Here is a 20,898-nt window from a genome sequence, read left to right as displayed (position 1 = left end):
GCCTGCCTGCACCCAGGTGAAATAAACAGCCTTGTTGCTCACACAAAGCCTGTTTGGCGGTCTCTACACGGACGTGAGTGAAAGTAACTGTCCAGATTACATTTTTTACAAAAGATTTTTTTCAGTCTCCTTCACAGATGGGAGTGACCAGTGACAAGCAGATGGAAGCCACTGGGTGTGGTCCCACCCCAGTGAATATCGCAGTGGAGCCAAGGGATGGACAGAACCTGGCAGCGCCACCACTCCAGCCCTGGGTGCTTTTCCCTCTTTTTCAACAGGGAGAATTAAACTTTTGTTTTTCTTAATTTATATTTGCTCTTATGTGGCAGGCCAGGTCTCACTAACAGCTGAACAGACAGGCCTCCGTAACCACTGTTTCAGCACTGGTTAAGTTAAATATTAAAAGCTGAAAAAGCCAGTGTCTTTATACAAAGGCTGGAATTAACAAAAGCCCACCAAGAGTTTTGCCCAGGCCTTTCCTGGGCCTTGAAGCATAACAAGATAAAGAAGGAATTCTTAACAGGACCTGTTCAAGATTAAACAAGTTTTTATTTGGGGTCTGAAGAAACTCCCCCAGACCTCCACAAACAAGTTTATCGGGGGTCTGAAGGAACTGCCCAAACCTTCATGATTTAGCAGGAGACAAGACAAGGGTAATCACCTCTGGCACCTGCACCCATCTAGATTAAGTAAATTTACTTAAATAAAGACCTTCCTTAGGACTGATCTTAGTTACAGATTAAAAGAAGTTAATCATTTACGTCTTTACACACATGCACACTTACATGTAGACAGATAGCTTAGAAGGTATATAAGCTCTGGAAAACTTTGTAATTTTGAGTCGATTTGGCGATATTTTCCAGGCCTTTTCCCTGTACCCGGTTACCGAAATAAACTCTTCTTTCCCAGTTCATCATGAGAATAAGCAGCCCGACCCTTGGTGGCCCAGGAACACTTACAGAGGCTGTAAGACCCAGAAGACAGGGTCACTGTTTCTTCCACACAAACTTGGCTGCTCTTTGGAATTTTCTGGGGTGTTTTTACAAATACTAAGGCTTGTTTCTCATTTCCCCAGTGTCTGATTTCACCGACTTGAGGTGTACTCTAGGCACTGAGACTTGTAATAGCTGCCCCTGGCGACTCTAAGGTGCAGCAAACGTCGAAGACCACGTCTTGGCGACACCAGGTCCCTGGCTGGGCTGCGATCAAGACCCACTGAAATCTCCCCGGACTGGTTAGCGCGGGAACAGCACCTCCGGGGCATCTTTTCGTCCGGAAGCCCCGCCTTCGCCCTCGCCCCGCCTTTCTCTGGGTCAGCCACGCCTCCTTCCCGCCCAGCTGTGGCCCCGGATGACGCAAACTGGGAACAGCAGCTGAGCCTGCGCTTCGGAAGCATGGATGTGCGCCTGCGCTGCGCCAGGGCTCGGCGGGCGGTTTGAATTTTGCTCCGGGAGTGACGTCTCACCATCCCGGGCTTCCAGCGGAGACTGCTGTATCCGCGGCTGGAGACCCAGCGGCGAGTAGCCTTTTGCTCCCGGACGGACTCGAGGTTGCAGTCTGTGTGTTGGGGACCCTGCCTTCGGAAGCGCCTGAGGTAGTTTGCTTGGCGGCTGGGGGCCGCGGACCGCGCCTGGCGTGGGGGAGGACGGGGCTGGACGCTGGGGTGGATGCTTTAGACCCTCCCCTTCTCTCTCACCCGCGGAGTGGGTGGGAAACTGATTCTTTCCCATTTCTCTGCCTCCTTACCGAACCCAAACTGTGAAGCCCCAACCCCTCACAGCACAGGAAAAATGATTACCTGGGCCCATTTCTTTGGCAGTGTAACACATTTTTTAAAAATGTGTCCATATTTTGCGTGTTTAAAGAAAATACCAATGTTGTCTTTATATATAAATAGTGCGTTTGTCCTCCTGAATCCTTAAGGAAAGGACCCAGGCTTATCCCCTTTACACTGGTTTGGGATCCATCGATGGCCAAAGGCTCTAAGACAAGTCAGTACGGTACCGTGATTAGAAACTGAATGTTGTAGAATTGAAAGAAATTGCTCTTGAATTTTTGTACTTAACCTTCAAAGACATGTGATTTACTTGACATTGACCATTCTTGGATTTCGAAAGTGAACAGAAATTTGTGTGGCTTTTCTTGTTATGAATATGTTTATATTTTTTTCTTCAGAGGCTTAAAGGATGGCCTCCTCAGATCTGGAACAATTATGCTTTCATGTTAATGAAAAGATTGGCAATATTAAGAAAACCTTGTCATTAAGAAACTGTGGTAAGTAAAACAGATTCCACTGAATTTGTATATACAAAATGTATTTTGATTATTCCACTCTGAATGATATCTTCGCTTGGTTAAGTGACTGCATCTTAGGTAATTTTAGATTTTGAATAACGATTTTTTAAATAGTCCAATGTCATTTTGAATATTGTGGAGGATACTAAAAATGTAAGGTACATTGAACAATGAACTGAATATTCATTAGAACTATTTACTTATGTTTTTCTGAGACACATAGGCCAATGGTGAGATTTGAAGGTTATGTGGCATCCATGGTTCTACAGCTAAATAGAGATATAGTCATGCGTTGCTAATGATGGAGATGTGTTCTGACAAAAGCGTTACATGATTTTGTCTTTGTGCAAACATCACAACATAGAATGTACGTAAATGTACACAAACCTAGATGGTACAGCCTACTACATATCTAGGCTATATAGCCTATTGCTCCTAGGCAACAAACCCGTATAGCATGTGACTGTACTGAATACCTTAGGCAAGTGTAACACAATGGTGAGTATTTGAGTATCTAAACATAGAAAAGATACAGTAAAAAATTAAAAATGGAACACCTGTATAGGCCACTTACCATTAATGGAGCTTGCAGAACTGGAAGTTGCTGTGGGTGAGACAATGAGTGAATGTGAAGGCCTAGGACATCACTGTATACTACTGTAGACTTTATAAGTACTATATACACTTATGCTACACTAAATTTTATAAAAAATAAAAAACTTTCTTCAATAATACATTAACCTTAGCTTACTATAACTTTTTTACTTAATAAGCTTTTTAGTTTGGCTTCGCTTTTTTATTCTTTTCTAATAACAGCTTAAAACAAATACATTGTACAGGTGTCCAAAAATAATTTTATATCTTTATGAGCTTTTTTCCTATTTTTTTTTAACTTTTTAAAATTTTTTTGTCAAAAATGAATACACACACACACATTAGCCTAGGCCTATGCAGGGTCAGGATCATCAACATCTGTCTTCCACATTCACATCTTGTTCCACTAGAAGGTCGTCAGGGACGGTACCACACGTGGAGCAGTCATCTATGATAACAATGCCTTCTGGAATATCTCCTGAGGGACCTGCCTGAGACTGTTTTACAGTTAACTTTTTTTTTTTAAATAAGTAGAAGGAGTACACTCTAAAATAACAATACAAAGTATTGTATAGTAAATAACATAAACTAGTAACCATTTATTATCAATTATTATGTACTATACAAAATTGTATGTGCTGTACTTTTATAATACTGACATTATAGTTTGTTTACACCAGCATCACCACAAACATGTGAATAATGCATTGCACCATGATGTTATGATGGCTCCGATATCGCAAGGCAATAGGAATGTTTCAGCTCCGTTATAATCTTACGGGGCCACTGTCATATTTGTGGTCCATTGTTGACTGAATCACTGTTATGTGGCACATCACTGTATTAAAAGGCAAGTAAAAAAAACTGATGTAGAGCTCCATAGAGGTAAAAGTAGTTCATAACCCATCTTAGAGCCTGCTTTGGAGGAAGCTTATTACTCTGTATCACTGGGAAATAACTAATTGAAAATGAAGTAAATTATTTAAGCATCCATGAACTTGGAGATTGTAAGTATCTTTGAAAATATTTTGACCTGCTGAAATTGGATGATGCAATGAAAGTTCAGAGAAACAGATGATCCTTGTCAAATCTAAAGTGTTGTTTAAAGAATTATATACTCCCTAACCTTATCTGGGAGGGTAAAGGTTTATTGGCAGACAGAATTCCTTGTGCTGGGAAGGTTGTGTTGAACTTGTATTGTAGTTTGTATTATGAATTGGTAGTTTGAAAACTTTCTCAAATATGAAATTATAATGTTAGATAGGCCGTTTTGAATTATACCTCCCCTCCCAGGGACCTTTATATTCTCAGTCCTATATTGGTAACTACTAATAAAGGAGCCTCATACATTTCACAGTTTATGGTTCACATACTCTGGAAAGTTAAAGCTAAAGGGACTGTGGGTTCATCTTAAGGAGCCCCCTCACTTCACACCTGAGGAAACTGAGACTCTTGGAAGTCAGGTGGCTGGCCCAGGTCCCTCAGCTCATGAGTACTTGGTTGGGCAACAGTTTCTGTTTCTTGATTCCCATGTTAGTACCCTTTCTATTTTGTTGCCATTTTTATTGAAGTAATTTGTAAAAGACTTTTAGATGTTTAATAATTAGTCTTGTTTAAATTCACTTTCTGAGGTTATGATTACTCATGGATAAACAAATATAATTTGGAGATCTATAAAACTATCAAGCCTTGAATTCACATGACCCACCAAAGCATAGGCCTGGCTGAAGCAGTCAGACCCATTAGATCCCTACACAGTTGTCAACTGTCATTTTGTATGGGGGGAGAATAATTTGTCTGTGTGGCTCCATAGCCTATAAAATAAAGCCTGGTAGTTTGTTTGCTACTTTGGCTTCTGTAACTGACTAGATTACTACATAAAAAGCAGTGGCCAGACACACACCTGTAATCCCAGCACTTTGGGAGGCCGAGGCAGGCGGATCGCTTGAGCTTAGGAGTTTGAGACCAGCCTGATAACATAGTAAGACCCCGTCTCTACACAGAATAAAATATGAGCCAGGTGTGGTGGCGCTTACCTGTAGTCCCAGCTATTCAGGAGGCTGAGGCAGGAGGATTGCTTGAACCTGGTAGGTTGAGGCTGCAGTGAGCTCTGATGGTGCCACTGAACTCCAGCCTCGGTGACAGAGCAAGACCCTGTCCCCAAAAAAAAAAAAAAAAAGTGGTAAACAACACCCTAAAATTTAGGTGACTAAAAGTTGAGATACCAGTGTATGGGGAAGAAATACTGTGTTCAACTAATTCTACTGAAATTATTCGCAGAGACATCAGTACTCTCATTTACTTATTAATTTGTTTTAGTTGTTATGAGCTGAGTGTCAAATGCAAGTAGCGTTGCTCTATTAGATAGAATGATATACTCCTCATGATGATGATGAATGGCAGTTAGCATTTACTGAGTATTAGGTTCTACACGCAGGACTAAGCCCATCTTATATGTACTTTCACCTATCTTCGCAGTAATGAGGTAGGTACTTGGTGTCTCTGACCTCAGGCCTTCTACCTGGTTCACTCTACTGCCTCCTTAATCTACAGATATTGCCAAAGTCTGCTTTTACTTATGTGTATGTCATTGTTAGATTGCTGGAAATGCAGATGGGAAGCTTCAATTATGAAGGTAGTTTTTCTTTTGTGCTTTTAATTTGCCCTTAAATTTTTTAAAAAACTGCTTCTTTTATTTCTAGGGAGGAAGGGACTCTGATTTTCTCATCCATCTCAAATCTCTAAAAGTTGCTAGAGAGGGGTGCTAGGAGGTGGGATTGGGACTATGAGAATATACTACTTTATAAATGTCTTATGTTTGTTTTTGCCAGGTACCCAGGGTTATCACCAGCTTGTGACTTTTTATGTTACTTTGTCTGCTTAGGGGTGGTTTTGAATAGTGTGGATAGTGTTAATATGAATTCCAAATCCATATTACAAATTCTGAAAGAGAATTTCACCTCATCCTCACTCCTACCCCTTCCACACACACACTGAAGGGCCTGTCTAAAACATAAGCTTATTTCTCTGGTGAGTGATTACAACTTTCAATGAAAATATATATTCATGAAGAAGAGTCCTAGCCTCGTTTGAGATTCTCACTTCCAACACCCTGTGTTTTTAAAGCCCCAAAACCTTGGATCTTATCCCTATTAAAATCAAATATATTCCATTGCTGAGACTGACAACCTCCTGTCCAGCATTGCTCCACACTCCTCAGATTAGGGCTGCTGCAGCCTCAGCTCACACACACTGCCTGGTATGAGGGGGAACCACAGTTCCCTCTTCATATTGGAACCCTTGGAGGTTTGCCTTTTTCTCATGAAAGCTTAGCTGTGGATGTAGAAGGATGCTTGTTTTACCTAGCATTTCTAAGTATTTTAATAAGTGGAGGAATTTGCAGGGGAGACATTGTCCTTGCCTCTCCCCTCCTTCTGTTCCATACTACTTAGAAATGAGGTCTCAAGATTGTCCATGGAGTCAGTTTCTAGGGGCTAAAGCAGTAGACCTTTTTCCACCCCTCTCTAAGGTACAGCTATCTGTTCCAAGAGTTCCTATGAGTACTTGTAGCTACTGCTTTTCTATACACTTTGTTTTCTATTTTATTTTTGTTTATAACAGGCCAGGAACCTACCTTGAAAACTGTATTAAATAAAATAGGAGATGAGATCATTGTAATAAATGAACTTCTAAATGAATTGGAATTGGAAATTCAGTATCAAGAACAAACTAACAATTCACTCAAGGTAATGTTTTCTAATGAGGAAGCAGTAAAAAGGCAATACATACAAACTCCCTAATTAAGTAATTCTTAAGGATGCTTTGTTTATAATGTTTTTGGTTTATAAATTATTAATGGTACAGTATGCCATTTATCCATTTATGTTTTATTTTCCTAGTATAATGGAATTTGGAGCTCCACAGCTACTTCTTTTTTTTTTTTTTTTTTTTTTTTTTTCCCAGGCTGGAGTGCAGTGGCGCAATCTCGGCTCACTGCAAGCTCCGCCTCCCGGGTTCACGCCATTCTCCTGCCTCAGCCTCTCCGAGTAGCTGGGACTACAGGCGCCCGCCACCACGCCCGGCTAATTTTTTGTATTTTTAGTAGAGAGGGGGTTTCACCGTGGTCTCGATCTCCTGACCTCGTGATCCTCCCGCCTCAGCCTCCCAAAGTGCTGGGATTACAAGCGTGAGCCACCGCGCCCGGCCCACAGCTACTTCTTTCTGCTGATGGCTAGTGGAATTGAACTTTACTAGAAAGGAGAGTTTGCTAATAATTCTTTGTAGCTTTAATTTAAACAATGATGTTCTAGTAGAGTGGTATTTAAAGAACACCTGCTTTGGGTGAGGAGATATGGATTCTTACCTTGGTGGTCCTTGGTACTCTCTGCCACCCTGAGAAAGCTATTTTACCGCTTGGGGTTTCAAGATCCTCATTTGAAAAAATAATGGATCACATTGAACTGTTTCTTAGCTCCCTTATATGTCTATATTTCTGTATTTTTATAAAAGGTAATATAAGGGTTCTCAGGTAAAGAAAAACTTGAGCCTCATGCACATGCACATTTTATTCTAAACAAGCCTTCAAATTGACTTCAGCTAATAAAAGTACTTGTGCACTTCCTGATGGGGGAATAATCTGTACCATAATTATCTCACATTGTTAGAGCTGGGGAATTGCTCAGTGGGATTGAACAAGGGACCTCCCTGACCCCATTCAGCGTTATAATCCTTAAGGTCTGTAAAGATTGTTCAGCTATAGGAATGGGCATGATTATGCCTATCACTCTATTAGTCAAAATGGAATTGGTATCCATGAATGTCATTCACCTCTTCAAGGAAAAGACATTATATAAATTCAAAACAGAAACCATTGGGCATTTCAGTTCTAACCTGCCCAAGAATGTCCAGGGTTAGATGTGGCCCTAGAGAATGCTCAACTCAGAACTGAAGGCTATTTGGAATTTCTGTTCACATTGTGATTGGGAGCCAGAGGCGGGAATCCAAAGGCAAAAAATATTTTCCTTATTAAAATGTGTATGAGTTCATAGCCTCAAGTTCTAGTAAAAGTTAGAGACCAAAACACCCCAGCTATCAAGTAGAAATTTTCATTAAGCTGGCATGTAGGTAGCCCACAGTGGAAGTCATCCTAAAGCAGCATCTCATGCTTGCCAGCTGGGTATATTACCACGCTGTGATAATATGGTTGCTGTTACACAGGTAACACTGGGGAGCATTTGGTAAGCCAACAAAAGCAATTTATGAGAATGAAAAACATAAGTTCTTTATATATTTCTTAGTTATCTCCCAAGATTAAAGTATTTGAGAAAGACTTAACTTTAGTCCTGCTTTGTAATTGCAATGTGATTATAGTGATTGTTCTCTGAAAAAAATCTAGTAGAGAAAAATATTACCACCATCCAAAAACAGCTCTAGAAACCAATTTTTTATTGCTGGATTCATTGCATTTTCACTTCATTCTGCATTTTCAGTACTCACAGTCAATGTGATTTTTTTTTTTTTTTTTTGAGATGAGCCTTTCTCTGTCACCCAGGCTGGAGTGCAGTGGCACGATCTCAGCTCACTGCAACCTCCTCCTCCCAGGTTCAAGCAATTCTCCCCCCTCAGCCTCCTGAGTAGCTGGGACTACAGGTGCGTGCCACCACGCCCGGCTAATTTTTTGTATTTTTAGTAGAGACGGGGTTTCACAGTGTTAGCGAGGATGGTCTCCATCTCCTCACCTCGTGATCCACCTGCCTCAGCCTCCCAAAGTGCTGGGATTACAGGCGTGAACGACCGTGTCCAGCCACAGTGACTGTGATTATGGTTCACTGTTTTCCCTGCTCTTTAGAGTATCTTAAAACACACATGGGGAGGACAGAGACTTATTTGTGAGCATTTTTAAATTTTAGGAACTCTGTGAATCTCTTGAAGAAGATTACAAAGACGTAGAACATCTTAAAGAAAACATTCCTTCCCATTTGCCTCAAGTAACAGTAACCCAGAGCTGGTAAGTGTATTTATAATTATTCTTGCTATCTGGATTTATAAACCCATGAAAACAAGTTCTTCAAAGCCTTTTGTTCTTTCATGTGCTTGCAGTTTTGTCAGCGATGATCTAGTTTTTTGTCACCTATACTAAAAACAGTATTTCCATGTTCACCAGTTTTCTTATCTTGGGGTCTCTGAGGAAAATCTAACACTTCTTTCCCAGTTTGCCAAGGGCAAGTCTCTCTAGCCTCTCTTTTTTCACTCATTTCTTTCCCTGAGAGCAGTTTGTCAACTGTCGTTTGTTCCTTGACATTTTAGGCAGGTTAATTTTTTGTTATGAGTATAGTACATGGAGTAGTGTTCTTGATCTCTGCCTACTAGATTCTGGTAGCATCCCTCCATCCCACCCATTCATGACAATGAAAAATGTCTCCAGACATTGCCAAATGCCTCTGAGGGCAAAATCTTCTCCGACCATTGAGAACCACTGCCTTTGGGTAAAAATAAGCTGAAGGAAGTTACCATTTTAAAAATAGCTAAAGAGGCTGGGCACAGTGGCTCACGCCTATAATCCTAGCATTTTGGGAAGCCGAGGCAGGCAGATTGCTTGAGCCCAGGAGTTTGAGACTAGCCTGGGCAACATGGTGAAACCCCATCTCTGCTAAAAATACAAAAAATTAGCCAGACACAGTGGCACACCCCTGTAGTCCTAGCTACTCAGGGAGCTGAGGCGGGAGGATTGCTTGAGCCTGGCAGGTCAAGACTGCGGTGAGCCCTGATGGTGCTACTGCACTCCAGTCTGGGCAACAGAGTAAGATCCTGCCTCAAAATAAAAAAATAAAAAAATAAAAGCCAAAGGAACAATAAGCTTAGCTCTTTCTTCCCCTCAAGTGTCCATCCTCTCTCTCTCCCCTCTTACAAGGCATGTCTGTGCTTCGGCTTTTTCCCCGAGGCCCTAACACCTGGCTTTTGGCTGTCATTGCCACCACACCTAGGGTGGTTGAAGGTCACGAAGAGGTCAAAAATCGCTCATCAGCCCTGGTTCTACTTCTAAGATTTCATTTTGCATACCGCCTTTTTGTTTTTGAAATTCTGTTTTCTGCACTGCCACTGTGCTTTCTTAGTTGTCAGCCCACTTCTCTGCCTTGGCTGCCTCCTTTTTCTCTCCCCTCTTTTAAATTATAGATCTCTCTTACCTGCTTTACTCATTCTTACCTAACTCCACTGTTAATGCTCTCAAATGTCCAGCTCTAGCCTTGATATGACATCTAGTTCCAGCGATTTAATGACCTGCTATTTTCTCCTCAAACTTTGCATCTCGAAGACCTGGCTCTCTTGTTACCCACATATCCTCCCATTACCTCGGCGAGGACTTGGCATCTTTATCCTGTCTTGCTCTTTCTCAGCCATTACCTGTCACTGGACATCCAGCAAGAATTTGATCAGGGGAATAGGAAGAATTTTCTTCTAAGCTCACTATGGCCTAGCTTCAACTCTCAGAGATGGGTCAGAGCAGAACCTTTCTGTAAGTCAAAATGGTTATTTTCAGCTGATAAACACAGCAGGGCATAAGGGAGCCAATCAGGTGCTTCCTCAACACAAGGTCAAGACAAACAAGTACAGGTATGATTCAGCCAGTCTCACAGTGGAATCTCATATGTTAGGATTCACAGAAGGATTATGGTGCATTGGGCATCTTTATCTTGACAGCGTGCAGCATGGTAGAGTCACACCACCTCAGTGAGGCTGGTTGCCATCTGTGTCTGGCATTTGACTGTCATCTTGGGATCTCACTTCCTGCCTTTCTGGAGATTCCCGTGGCTTGCTCCTGAGGCCATCCTCCTACTCATAATTCCAGGGCTTTGCTTAACTTCTAAGCTTTATATTATGTAACGTTTCTTGTTACCTTTTTATTACACAAATAATACATGTTGCTAGGAAGTGTTTGTTGTCAGAAAATAAAACTCATCTGTAATTCTACCATTCAGATAAGATAGGGTATAGCTTTCCAGATTTTACTTAACTACACATAATAACAGGTATAAGAAATATTACAGGTATTTCTTATACCTGTTATTATGTGTAGTTATAGCAGCCGCCTACTGTTTCTTATATCTGATGTCATCTTTCCTGTGTCTTGACTTGCTGCTGGCAACATCCCTGGCAGTTGAGGAACCTAGAAGCTATAGTGTGTTTCTAGACTTTGTTTGCTAGTGGGACAGGAGCTATATTAGTAGGCTTCTCACTTGCTCTAAAAATTGAGCAGATCGAATCCAGGGGTGACCCATGATCATTGCTGGCAGCTAAAATGACTCTGCAATACACAGGGACTGACATGAGCAACCATCAGGATAAATTAGAATAAATAGAAGTCCAAGATAACTGATGTTTCCAGATTCAGAGTTAGGGATGTGTCAGGAAGACAAGCTGTTAAGGGTTAAGAGAAGCTATTAAGCCGTAAAGCTGTTAACTTACTGACTTTGAGGAGCTGGTGGGACAACTGATGAAGATATCATGTTACACGTAAATAAATATAGCTATATTACTGAAGATTTGGGAGCTTAATTTTTCAACATTTCCTTCACCATTTAGATTTTCATAAACAATAGACATAGGGATAGAAAAAAATGTTGGCAATAAGATTATAACAGGATGAGTTACGTATTTAATATTATTTTCAGTTGAGAAAGCTTTGCAGTATGCTGCTTATTTCTGACAATTGCCTGTATGTATGTACATCTCTATTCTGTAGTGTTAAGGGATCAGATCTTGATCCTGAAGAACCAATCAAAGTAGAGGAACCTGAACCCATAAAGAAGCCTCCCAAAGAACAAAGAAGTATTAAGGAAATGCCATTTATAACTTGTGATGAATTCAATGGTGTTCCTTCGTAAGTATTTAAGATAAATAATGTTCAACCCCTTAATAAACATAAATGATCATTTAAATCATAAAGCTTAATTATATTAATTGTGATATGCTATGTGCAAATACTGATCTTTTTAAAAAGTTTCACATTATACTATGAAAATGCAGTAAATTTTTTGAAGATTTTTGTTGTAAAACCCCTTCATAGAGAGATCAAGAGTTGGATCAGTTCATTGCTTAAGTCCTATCTTGGACCTTTTTGTGTTACAGATTACCAATCATATTATAGAAGTAGCCTCAGTTTTGTGGTAATTTTAAGGAAATTGAGTGTGTTGTGTAGAATTGAGAATGAGAATGGACAGTGTTGTGTTTGGTTTCCATTTGTGCATTGTACCCCGTGCTTGTTTGAGCCTGTGCTATATTCCAGACTCTGGGTCACTCAGAATAGAGGAATGAATAAGACAAAATGCTTCCCCCAGAGGGGGATCTCCCTTGCCTCTTACATATGGCAATAATGGGGAACCAATTATGAAAATCCACATTTTTAAACTCGTAATTCCAGGGCTTTGCTTAACTTCTAAGCTTCATATTATATTACATTTCTTGTTACCTTTTTATTATACGAATAATACATGTTGCTAGAAAGTGTTTGTTGTCAGAAAGTAAAACTCATCTGCAATTCTACCATTCAGATAAGATAGGGTATAGCTTTCCAGATTTTATTTGACTATACATATGTAACAGATATTTCTTATACCTGTTATTATAGCAATGTAGTTATACTGTAAACACAGCTTACTATCCTTTTATTGTGATAATTTTTCTATCATTTATAGTCATATAATATATAGCTATCCAGTAACTTATTGTAGCATTTCCTCATTACGTATTTGGGTTGACTTTATTGTTACAAATAATGGTACAATGAAATATCTTTTAGACAAGGCTGTTTTGCAATTTTTTTATTTCCTTGGGATAGAGTCTTAGGAGGAGAGTCCATGAGGCAAAGATCATGATTATTTTGCCTTCTAGAGAGTTTTTCGTACCAGTTTGTTTTGGCTGTTGTTTTATTTAATAAGGTATGTTTCTTAGAACCTTTGTTAGGTTTACAGAAAAATTGAGCAGATAGTACAGTGTTCTCATACCACTTCTCCCCTGCACACAGTTTTCCCTAGTAACAGAGCATTGGTATGACATATCTGTTACAGTTGTCAAACCAATATTGATACATTACTATTAACTACCATCCTTAGTTTATGTTAGGATTTATTCTGTGTTGTACCTTCTATGGGTTTTGACAAATGCATAATGTCACGTGTCTACCATTACGGTATCATACAAAAGAATTTCACTATCCTAAAAAGTTTCACTGTCCTAAAAGTGCCTTGTATCCCACCTCTTTCTATCTCCCACTGAACCCCAGAATGTTATATGGTTAGAGTCATACAGTATGTAGCCTTCTCTGACTGGCTTCTTTTACTTAGAAATAAGGATTTATGATCCCTTGTATCTTTTTGTGGTTTGAGAGCTCATTTCTTTTTAACACTAAATAGTACTCCATTGTATGGATGTACTGGTTTGTTTATTCATTCACCTGTTGAAGCAATCTTAGTTCCTTCCAGTTTGGTGCAACTATGAATAAAGCTGCTAAAAACATTCATGTGCAGGTTTCATGTAGACATACGTTTTCAACTCATTTGGGTAAATACTTAGGAGTGTAACTGCTGAATCATGTAAGAGTATGTTCAGTTTTGTAAAAACCTGCCCATGGCTATACCATTTTGCATTCCCACCAGCAATGACAGAACATTCCTCTTGCTCCACATACTCTTTATCATTTGGTATTGTCAGTGTTCTGGATTTTAGCCACTGTAATAGGTGTATAGTGGTATCTAATTATTTTACTTTACAATTCCCTAGTAACATTTGACATTGAGCATCTTTTCAGCAAGTACTACAGTCCTCTGCTCTACCAGCTGAGCTATCAAAGGGAGCGCTGAGCATCTTTTCATATTGATATACTTATTTTCCATTTGCATATCTTTGATGAGATATCTGTTCAGGTCTTGAGTCCGTTTTTAAAGTGAGTTGTTTGTTTTCTTCTCATTAAATTTTAAGAGTTCTTTGCATATCTTTCTTCCTCTCCTCTGGTATTCCCATTATGTGTATGTTATACTTTTTTTGATTGCCTCACAGTTCTTGGGTTTTCTGTTCTTTTTTGTATTTCTCTTTGCATTTTAGTTTGGGAAGTATCTATTGATGTTATCTATTGATGTATCTTCAAGTTCACTGATTCTTTCTTTAGCTGAGTCTAGTCTGCTGATGGAGCCCATCAAAGGCATTCTTCATTTCTGTTAGAGTTCTTTATTTCTAGCATTTCCTTTTGATTCTTCTGTAGAGTTTCCATCTCTGCTTTGTCTGTCTATTCTTGCATTTTATCCTTTTTCCATTAGAGTCCTTAGCATATTAAACATAGTTATTTGAGTTAGTGGTTTGATACTTCCAAAATCTCTGTCATTTCTCAATCTGCTTCTGATGCTCTCAGCCTGTGTTTTTATCTTATGCCTAGTAATTTTTGTTGAAAGCAGGACAAGATGTATCTGGATAATAGGAACTGAAGTAAATAGGCTTTTAGTGTGAGATTTTATGTTGATATGTCTAGGAGCTGGGCTATGTTTAATGGTTGCTACAGTTGTAAATGTCAGAAGCTTCAGTTTCTTCTAGTTCCCATTTATTTTGTTTTGTTTTGTTTTGTTTTGTTTTTGAGATGGAGTCTTACTCTGTCGCCCAGGCTGGAGTGCATTGGAACGATCTCAGCTCACTGCAAGCTCTGCCTCCCGAGTTCACGCCATTCTCCTGCCTCAGCCTCCAGAGTGGCTAGGACTACAGGTGCCCACCGCCACCACGCCAGGCTAATTTTTTGTATTTTTAGTAGAGACGGGGTTTTACCATGTTAGCCAGGATGGTCTCGATCTCCTGACCTCGTGATCCGCCCGCCTCGGCCTCCCAAAGTGCTGGGATTACAGGCATGAGCCACCGTGCCCGGCCTTATTTCCCATTTTCTTTGTCTTCTCTGTTGTCTTTGGGTTTCCTTAGAAATTTTTTCTTAATCGATTCTGTGTCTTGTAGCTTGCTAAGTGTTAGTTCACTAATACATTCCTGTAACCTTGTTGTAGTGTGGTAAGGTGTTGGAGAGAAGCATTCTAGAATCTTATGATTAAATCTCAGGCTTTTTAGGGGTACTGCATCTCTGGCCTGTGACCTTCTAAGGTGTTTCTTAGCTAGAAGGGGCTGAAATCATCTAATTACCCTTCCCCTAGGTCAGATAAGGTTCTAGTCAAGTAGTTTTCCTTGAGGGCAGGTCTTTGTTTTGGATAACAGAACTGCTCTACTTTTCCCTGCCCTATTTCAAAATAATTACTTTTTCCCTCCTCTTGCTGATGCTCAAGAGAATTTTTCTCTGATCTTCATTTTGAAAACTTAGGGGGAAGGCAGGGGTGGTTCCTGGAAGTAAAACTCATGAAAGTATGGGGGGCTTCCTAAACTGGATCCCCAGGAGTTAAATCTCAAGCTAGTTCAAACAGAGCCTTAGCAGTTTGTCCGTTACTATTTAAATGTTCCTACAGTTACTCACTCCAGTGGTTTCTGTTCCTAGGAAGCTGTCATTCTCTGCATTTGTTTGTCTCTCCTGTCTTGGGGGCAGTGTTTGGTCCTGTGACCTCAATTCTCTGAGAAGAGTTACCAGCTTTCAGTTTGCTCTTGTTGTGAGGACGGCAGTGACAGTTTCCAAGCTCTTGACACGTCAGAGTGCTGCATACCAATTTTTACTCCTGTTGGTAGCATGTAAGAATGCCCAACCTAATCGCACACCTGCTAGTGTTACCTACTACTTAAAAATTGCTACCAATTAGCCACTTGAAAAATACCTGGCTCTTTCACAACTCCAAGACTAGTGATGACGTTGACATTGCTCTTTTGTCTTTTTCTGGGGGGAGAGGGTCATTTTGTCATTTCCTTTACCTTTTTTTTTTTTTTCTACTTTTTTTGTTTTTGAGACAGTCTCACTGTCCCCCAGGCTGGAGTGCAGTGGCATGATCTCGGCTCACTGCAACCTCTGCCTCCTGGGCTCAAGCAATTTCTCATGGTTCAGCCTCCCAGGTAGCTGGGAACACAGGTGTGTGCCACCACACCCAGCTAATTTTTCTATTTTTAGTAGAGATGGGGTTTCACCATGTTGGCCAGGCTGGTCTCAAACTCCAGACCTCAAGTGATCCACCTGCCTCGGCCTCCCAAAGTGCTGAGATTACAGGTGTGAGCCACCACACTAGCAGTCATTTCCTTTATCGACAGCTTTATTTTCATGAAAACTGTTTGATGCTCTGATGCTATTCAGCTTTGGTCTTTGTTGTTGTTGCTCATTGGCTGAGCTAATGTGAAGAGCAGATGGCTGTGAGGAACAGTGGAGTAAAGGATTTTTGGAAAATGCTTCCATGAAGAGCTAGTGGAAGGAAATTAGAATGGTCATGGTAGAGTATTCATTTTTCAACTAGGGGTTATTTAATGAATGAGAAATGAAGTTAGAAGATTAGGGTAAAAAAATCATGTTTTCCAAGAATAGAGTTTTTATTTACTTTAAAACAAATAGTGCTGAGAGTAAAGTGGAAAACATTGAAAGAGATTAGGGATGACTATTGAGGAATTGAAGGTGGTAGTTGAGAAGATTTGAAGGAATTCATAAGTGCATTGTGGAGAACTGGGGTGGAGAACTGGGGTATAAGAGTTTGTAGAAATTGTGGTTAGAAAAAACAGGACAGCAAAAATGAATTTAGAAAAGAGGAATAATGAAATGAGTGTTTTTTTGGAAATACGAACATTTTCTTTTAAATAAACTTCTATATCATTGTATCAAGGAAGTTTTGACTAAAAAGCTGCTACTTTGAATAGAAGTGAAGGACAGAGCTTAACCTACTGAACTTAGAATTTGTTGAAGAGACAAATCGAAGCAAATCATCAAGTTTTGTTTTTGGTGTGTTCAAAACGTTCAAGATTGAGAGTCTCCTATTTTTATGTTCTAAGACTCCATGGTGACTGGGAGGACGGACAAGAGGGAGGTTGAAGAGTAGAATTCAGAGTGAAAGAGACAGTGCTCTAAGGGAACTTGAGCTAGCGCATAGAAAACATCATGGCTACGCCTTGGTTCTCCTCAGCCCAGGCAGCTTCGTCACTCACTCCTGTACATCCCCTACCCCATCAGTTCTCCTTTATCTTAATTTGCATTGTCAACTTTGTTGTGGTCTTCTTTGTTGCCCTTCATCTTCCCTTCCTCCTCCGCCTCCTTTTTTCTCTTTCTTTCTCTGAACAAGTAATAGTTTTTGCATAGCACTAGAGTGCTATAAGTTGTATAATTTATTAATATTTAAGTTTTTCCTTTGCTCACAAACATTTAAAAATGTTTAAATAAACATATGTTGCGGTTAATCAGTCCATTTGAATCGGAACTTGAGAGCTTGTTTAAAATTATAATATCAGTTCTCCATAGGTAAACAAGAGAGGTTAATAATTAGAGAAGGTAAGCATCAATATGTTGTCACCTCTATTTAATTATTCAGCTCTCTGGTTTATTTGGAAGTTGATATAAGATTGTTTTTGTAAAGGGTACTGTAGTTTTACTGTTGTACAAAGTCATCATACTTATGTTTTTCTTTTTTTTTTTTTTTTTTTGAGACAGAGTCTTGCTCTGTCACCCAGGCTGGAGTGCAGTGGCGCGATCTCGGCTCACTGCAAGCTCCGCCTCCCGGGTTCACGCCATTCTCCTGCCTCAGCCTCTCCGAGTAGCTGGGACTACAGGCGCCCGCCACCACGCCCGGCTAATTTTTTTTGTATTTTTAGTAGAGACGGGGTTTCACCGTGGTCTCGATCTCCTGACCTCGTGATCCGCCCGCCTTGGCCTCCCAAAGTGCTGGGATTACAAGCGTGAGCCACCGCGCCCGGCCCATACTTATGTTTTTCAAGGAAAGTAATTTTGTATAATGATTCTTTAAAACAATAATTAACCATATAGTTTTTTACAGGTACATGAAATCCCGCTTAACCTATGATCAAATTAATGATGTTATTAAAGAAATCAACAAGGCAGTAATTAGTAAATATAAAATCCTACATCAGCCAAAAAAGTCTATGAATTCTGTGACCAGAAATCTCTATCACAGATTTATTGATGAAGAAACGAAGGATACCAAAGGTAAAATGGCAGCATATATATGTGTACATGTGAACTGTTCAGAGTATAACTAAGTCATGAGAAATGTAGCTAGTTCTAGAAAATTCTAAATCTAGAGTGTTAATTCCCAACCAGGAGCAGTTATCCTACCAGGGGACATTTTACCATGTCTGGAGACATTTTTGGTTGTTACAGCTGGGTGCTCCTGGCATCTAGTAGGTAGAGGCCAGGGATGCTGCTATAACAGTTGGCAGTGCACAGGATAGCACCCACAAAATGAATTCTCTGGCTCACAGTGTCTGTAGGTGCTGAGCCTGAGAAACATTGCTTTAGAGTCTATTGTGAAACTATGCCCAATGTTTTAAGAAATTGAATAGTAATGATAACAGCTAGTCCTGTTGATATAGCTACTTACTGTATGGCAGAGAGTGTGCCAAGAGCTTCAATCCTTACAACACCCATATCACTTACTATTATTACTCCCAATTTGCAGACTAGGCAAAGAGAGCTTAACTTACTTGTCCAAGGTCATCCAGTTAAATGATAGCACTGTTATGGGTTTTATTCTTATAACCACTATGCCATGTTGCCTCTTGAAAAGTGAATTGTTCAAGCGATACCAACAGATAGCTAGTGACCTAATATCACGCATGCAACTTCTATTGATAGAATAATTATTATTTTAGCAAGAATACTAGTTCTTGGTTTTATTGGATACTAACAGTAAAAACGATTAATACCATTCATATTCACAACTTAATGTATTAAAGACTCTTTTGCAAGTTGGCCTTATAAAAATTAGCACTAATATCTTTATTTTTAGGTCGTTATTTTATAGTGGAAGCTGATATAAAGGAGTTCACAACTTTGAAAGCTGACAAGAAGTTTCACGTGTTACTGAATATTTTACGACACTGCCGGAGGCTATCAGAGGTCCGAGGGGGAGGACTTACTCGTTATGTTATAACCTGAGTCCCTTGTGAACTTTTGAACGTACCAACAGGGTATAGAGTGTAGAGGCTATTTCTATAATTTTCTTATATATAATTTTTTTAACTTTTAATCTTTTTTGTTTCCTTTTTTTTGAGACAGGATCTTGCTTTGTCACCCATAGTCTTGCTTTGTCACGCAGGCTAGAGTGCAGTGGCACAAACATGGCTCACTGCAGCCTCAACCTCCCAGGCTCAAGTGATCCTCCCACCTCAGCCCCCTGAATAGCTGGGACTACAAGCGTGCGCCACCATGCCTGGCTAATTTTTGTATTTTTTGGAGAGATGGGGTTTCACCATGTTGCCTAGGCTGGTGTTGAGCTCCTGAGCTCGAACAATCCACCCTCCTCAGACTCCCAAAGTGCTGGGATTATAGGCGTGAGCCACCGCGCCCGGCCAAGCTTATGTATTTTCAAGATTCACCTCCTCTCACCAAATATTTAACTACCTGCTGAATACACCTCTGTATTAGGCACATAGTGGAACTAAAAAATGCTCATATCCAGTTTTTGTGTTGAGTGGACAATGCTGCAGACCCTAATAAGATTGGGTACAGATCGGCATGCGCCTGTAGTCCCACCTATGCAGAAGAATTGCTTGAACCCAGGAGGTGGAGGTTGCAGTGAGCCGAGATCGTGCCACTGCATTCCAGTCTGGGCAACAGAGCAAGACTCCATCTCAGAAAAAAAAGAAAAAAGAAAAAAAGATTGGGTACAGATGTGATATTGGAAGAAAAAGATCAAGATGATGAGGTTAGGATACCCAGGCCCTTTGGACTTAAAAGATCATTAGTGTCTAAATTCCATCGATGGCATTTCAGTCTATAGGTAAACTTCCTGGAAGCTGGATTTGGAGACAGTTTATCATCTGATTATTGGGCTTTCCTATAGGTCCTTAGGGAGCAGCTTACCTGAAATGCATTTAGTGTACACCAGTCTGTAAACTTCAACCTGTAATGAAAGTGTAATAAATGTACATTGAGTTGATGTGATAATGTGATATAATAAGAAATATATATTTGATCCTCCTATCCAGTTTCTTGTTCAGAGCTCCTAAAACCCTTGTAATTTCCAAAGTGATGGAGTACATCTTTTGTTCTAATATTTGGTCTTTGACCCCAGTTCCTGACACAAAGCTCCTAAATTCCTTTGAATTTCCTAGTGATAGGAGAATTTTTTGTTCTAATGAGGTAACTCTTGATGGGCACCTGGATAACTCAGGGTGGGGGCTGCTCACAAAGACCACATCATGATTGGAAGTTTCAAACTTTCAGTCTCCCACCTCCGGAGAGGGGAGAGGGGCTGGAGATTGAGTGAATAATCCATCAAGCCTATGTCAACAAGACATAATCCCTTAACTATGGAATTCAGGGAGCTTCAGGGTTGGCAGACATTTTGATGTGCCAGGAAGGTGATGCACTCCAGCTTTATGAAGTCAGCAAGTCCTGTGCTCAGGATGCTTCTGGACCTTGCCCCGGGTACCCCTTCATCTGGCTGTTGTTCATCTGTATCCTTTGTAGTAGGCTTAAAATAAACTGGTAAACACAAGTAAAGCATTTCCCTGAGTTCTGTATTGCCGTATCAAATTATCAAACCTGAGGAGGGGGTTGTGGGAACACCCATGTGTAGCCATGTTGGACAGAAGTATGGGCAACCTGGGGACCTGCTAGTTGTGATTGGTGTTTGAAGTTCGGGACAGTTTTATGGGACTGAGCCCTTAATCTGTGGGGTCTGCATCAACTCTAGGTATTTAGTGTCAGAATTGAATTAAATACGGGATACTCTGTTGGTGTCTAGAGAGTTGGAAAATTGGTTGGGATAGGGAAAAAACCCCCACACATTTGGTGTCAGAAATATTATGTGAATGTAGTATAGAATAAAACAGGCTTTTCCCTTTTTGATGAAAAAGATGATAAAATAATGTGTGGGTAGGTTGATAATAGTC

At 40.2% G+C, this 20,898-nt stretch overlaps 1 protein-coding gene and 1 long non-coding RNA gene across 5 annotated transcripts in view; one reads left to right on the top strand and one right to left on the bottom strand.

Annotated features, from left to right (window-relative positions):
• The window catches only part of LOC131383440 (uncharacterized), a 46,182-nt gene extending 41,138 nt beyond the window's left edge, over window positions 1–5,044 (bottom strand). Inside the window, exons 1-2 of the long non-coding RNA XR_009213467.1 lie at window positions 4,926–5,044; window positions 2,870–2,899 (exon numbers count right to left, since the gene is read on the bottom strand). This is a non-coding gene — a long non-coding RNA (uncharacterized LOC131383440). The remainder of the gene's footprint in view (window positions 1–2,869; window positions 2,900–4,925) is intronic.
• Window positions 1–20,493, top strand: part of SKA1 (spindle and kinetochore associated complex subunit 1) — a 52,961-nt gene extending 32,468 nt beyond the window's left edge. For all 4 annotated transcript variants that reach the window (XM_058438342.1, XM_058438341.1, XM_058438343.1 and 1 more), the window contains 7 exons: window positions 1,076–1,594; window positions 2,176–2,274; window positions 6,511–6,635; window positions 8,799–8,896; window positions 11,630–11,767; window positions 17,817–17,986; window positions 18,789–20,493. In XM_058438342.1, the coding sequence (XP_058294325.1) occupies window positions 2,187–2,274; window positions 6,511–6,635; window positions 8,799–8,896; window positions 11,630–11,767; window positions 17,817–17,986; window positions 18,789–18,937 (768 nt within the window). In that variant the 5' untranslated portion in view covers window positions 1,076–1,594; window positions 2,176–2,186 and the 3' untranslated portion in view covers window positions 18,938–20,493. The remainder of the gene's footprint in view (window positions 1–1,075; window positions 1,595–2,175; window positions 2,275–6,510; window positions 6,636–8,798; window positions 8,897–11,629; window positions 11,768–17,816; window positions 17,987–18,788) is intronic.
• Window positions 20,494–20,898: the final 405 nt, after the last annotated feature.

The sequence above is a fragment of the Hylobates moloch genome, unplaced genomic scaffold (assembly GCF_009828535.3).
Source record: "Hylobates moloch isolate HMO894 unplaced genomic scaffold, HMol_V3 SCAFFOLD_5, whole genome shotgun sequence".
NCBI classification, from domain to species: Eukaryota; Metazoa; Chordata; class Mammalia; order Primates; family Hylobatidae; genus Hylobates; species Hylobates moloch.
Note: the sequence above shows the minus strand (reverse complement) of the source record. Positions and strands in the feature narration are given on the sequence as shown.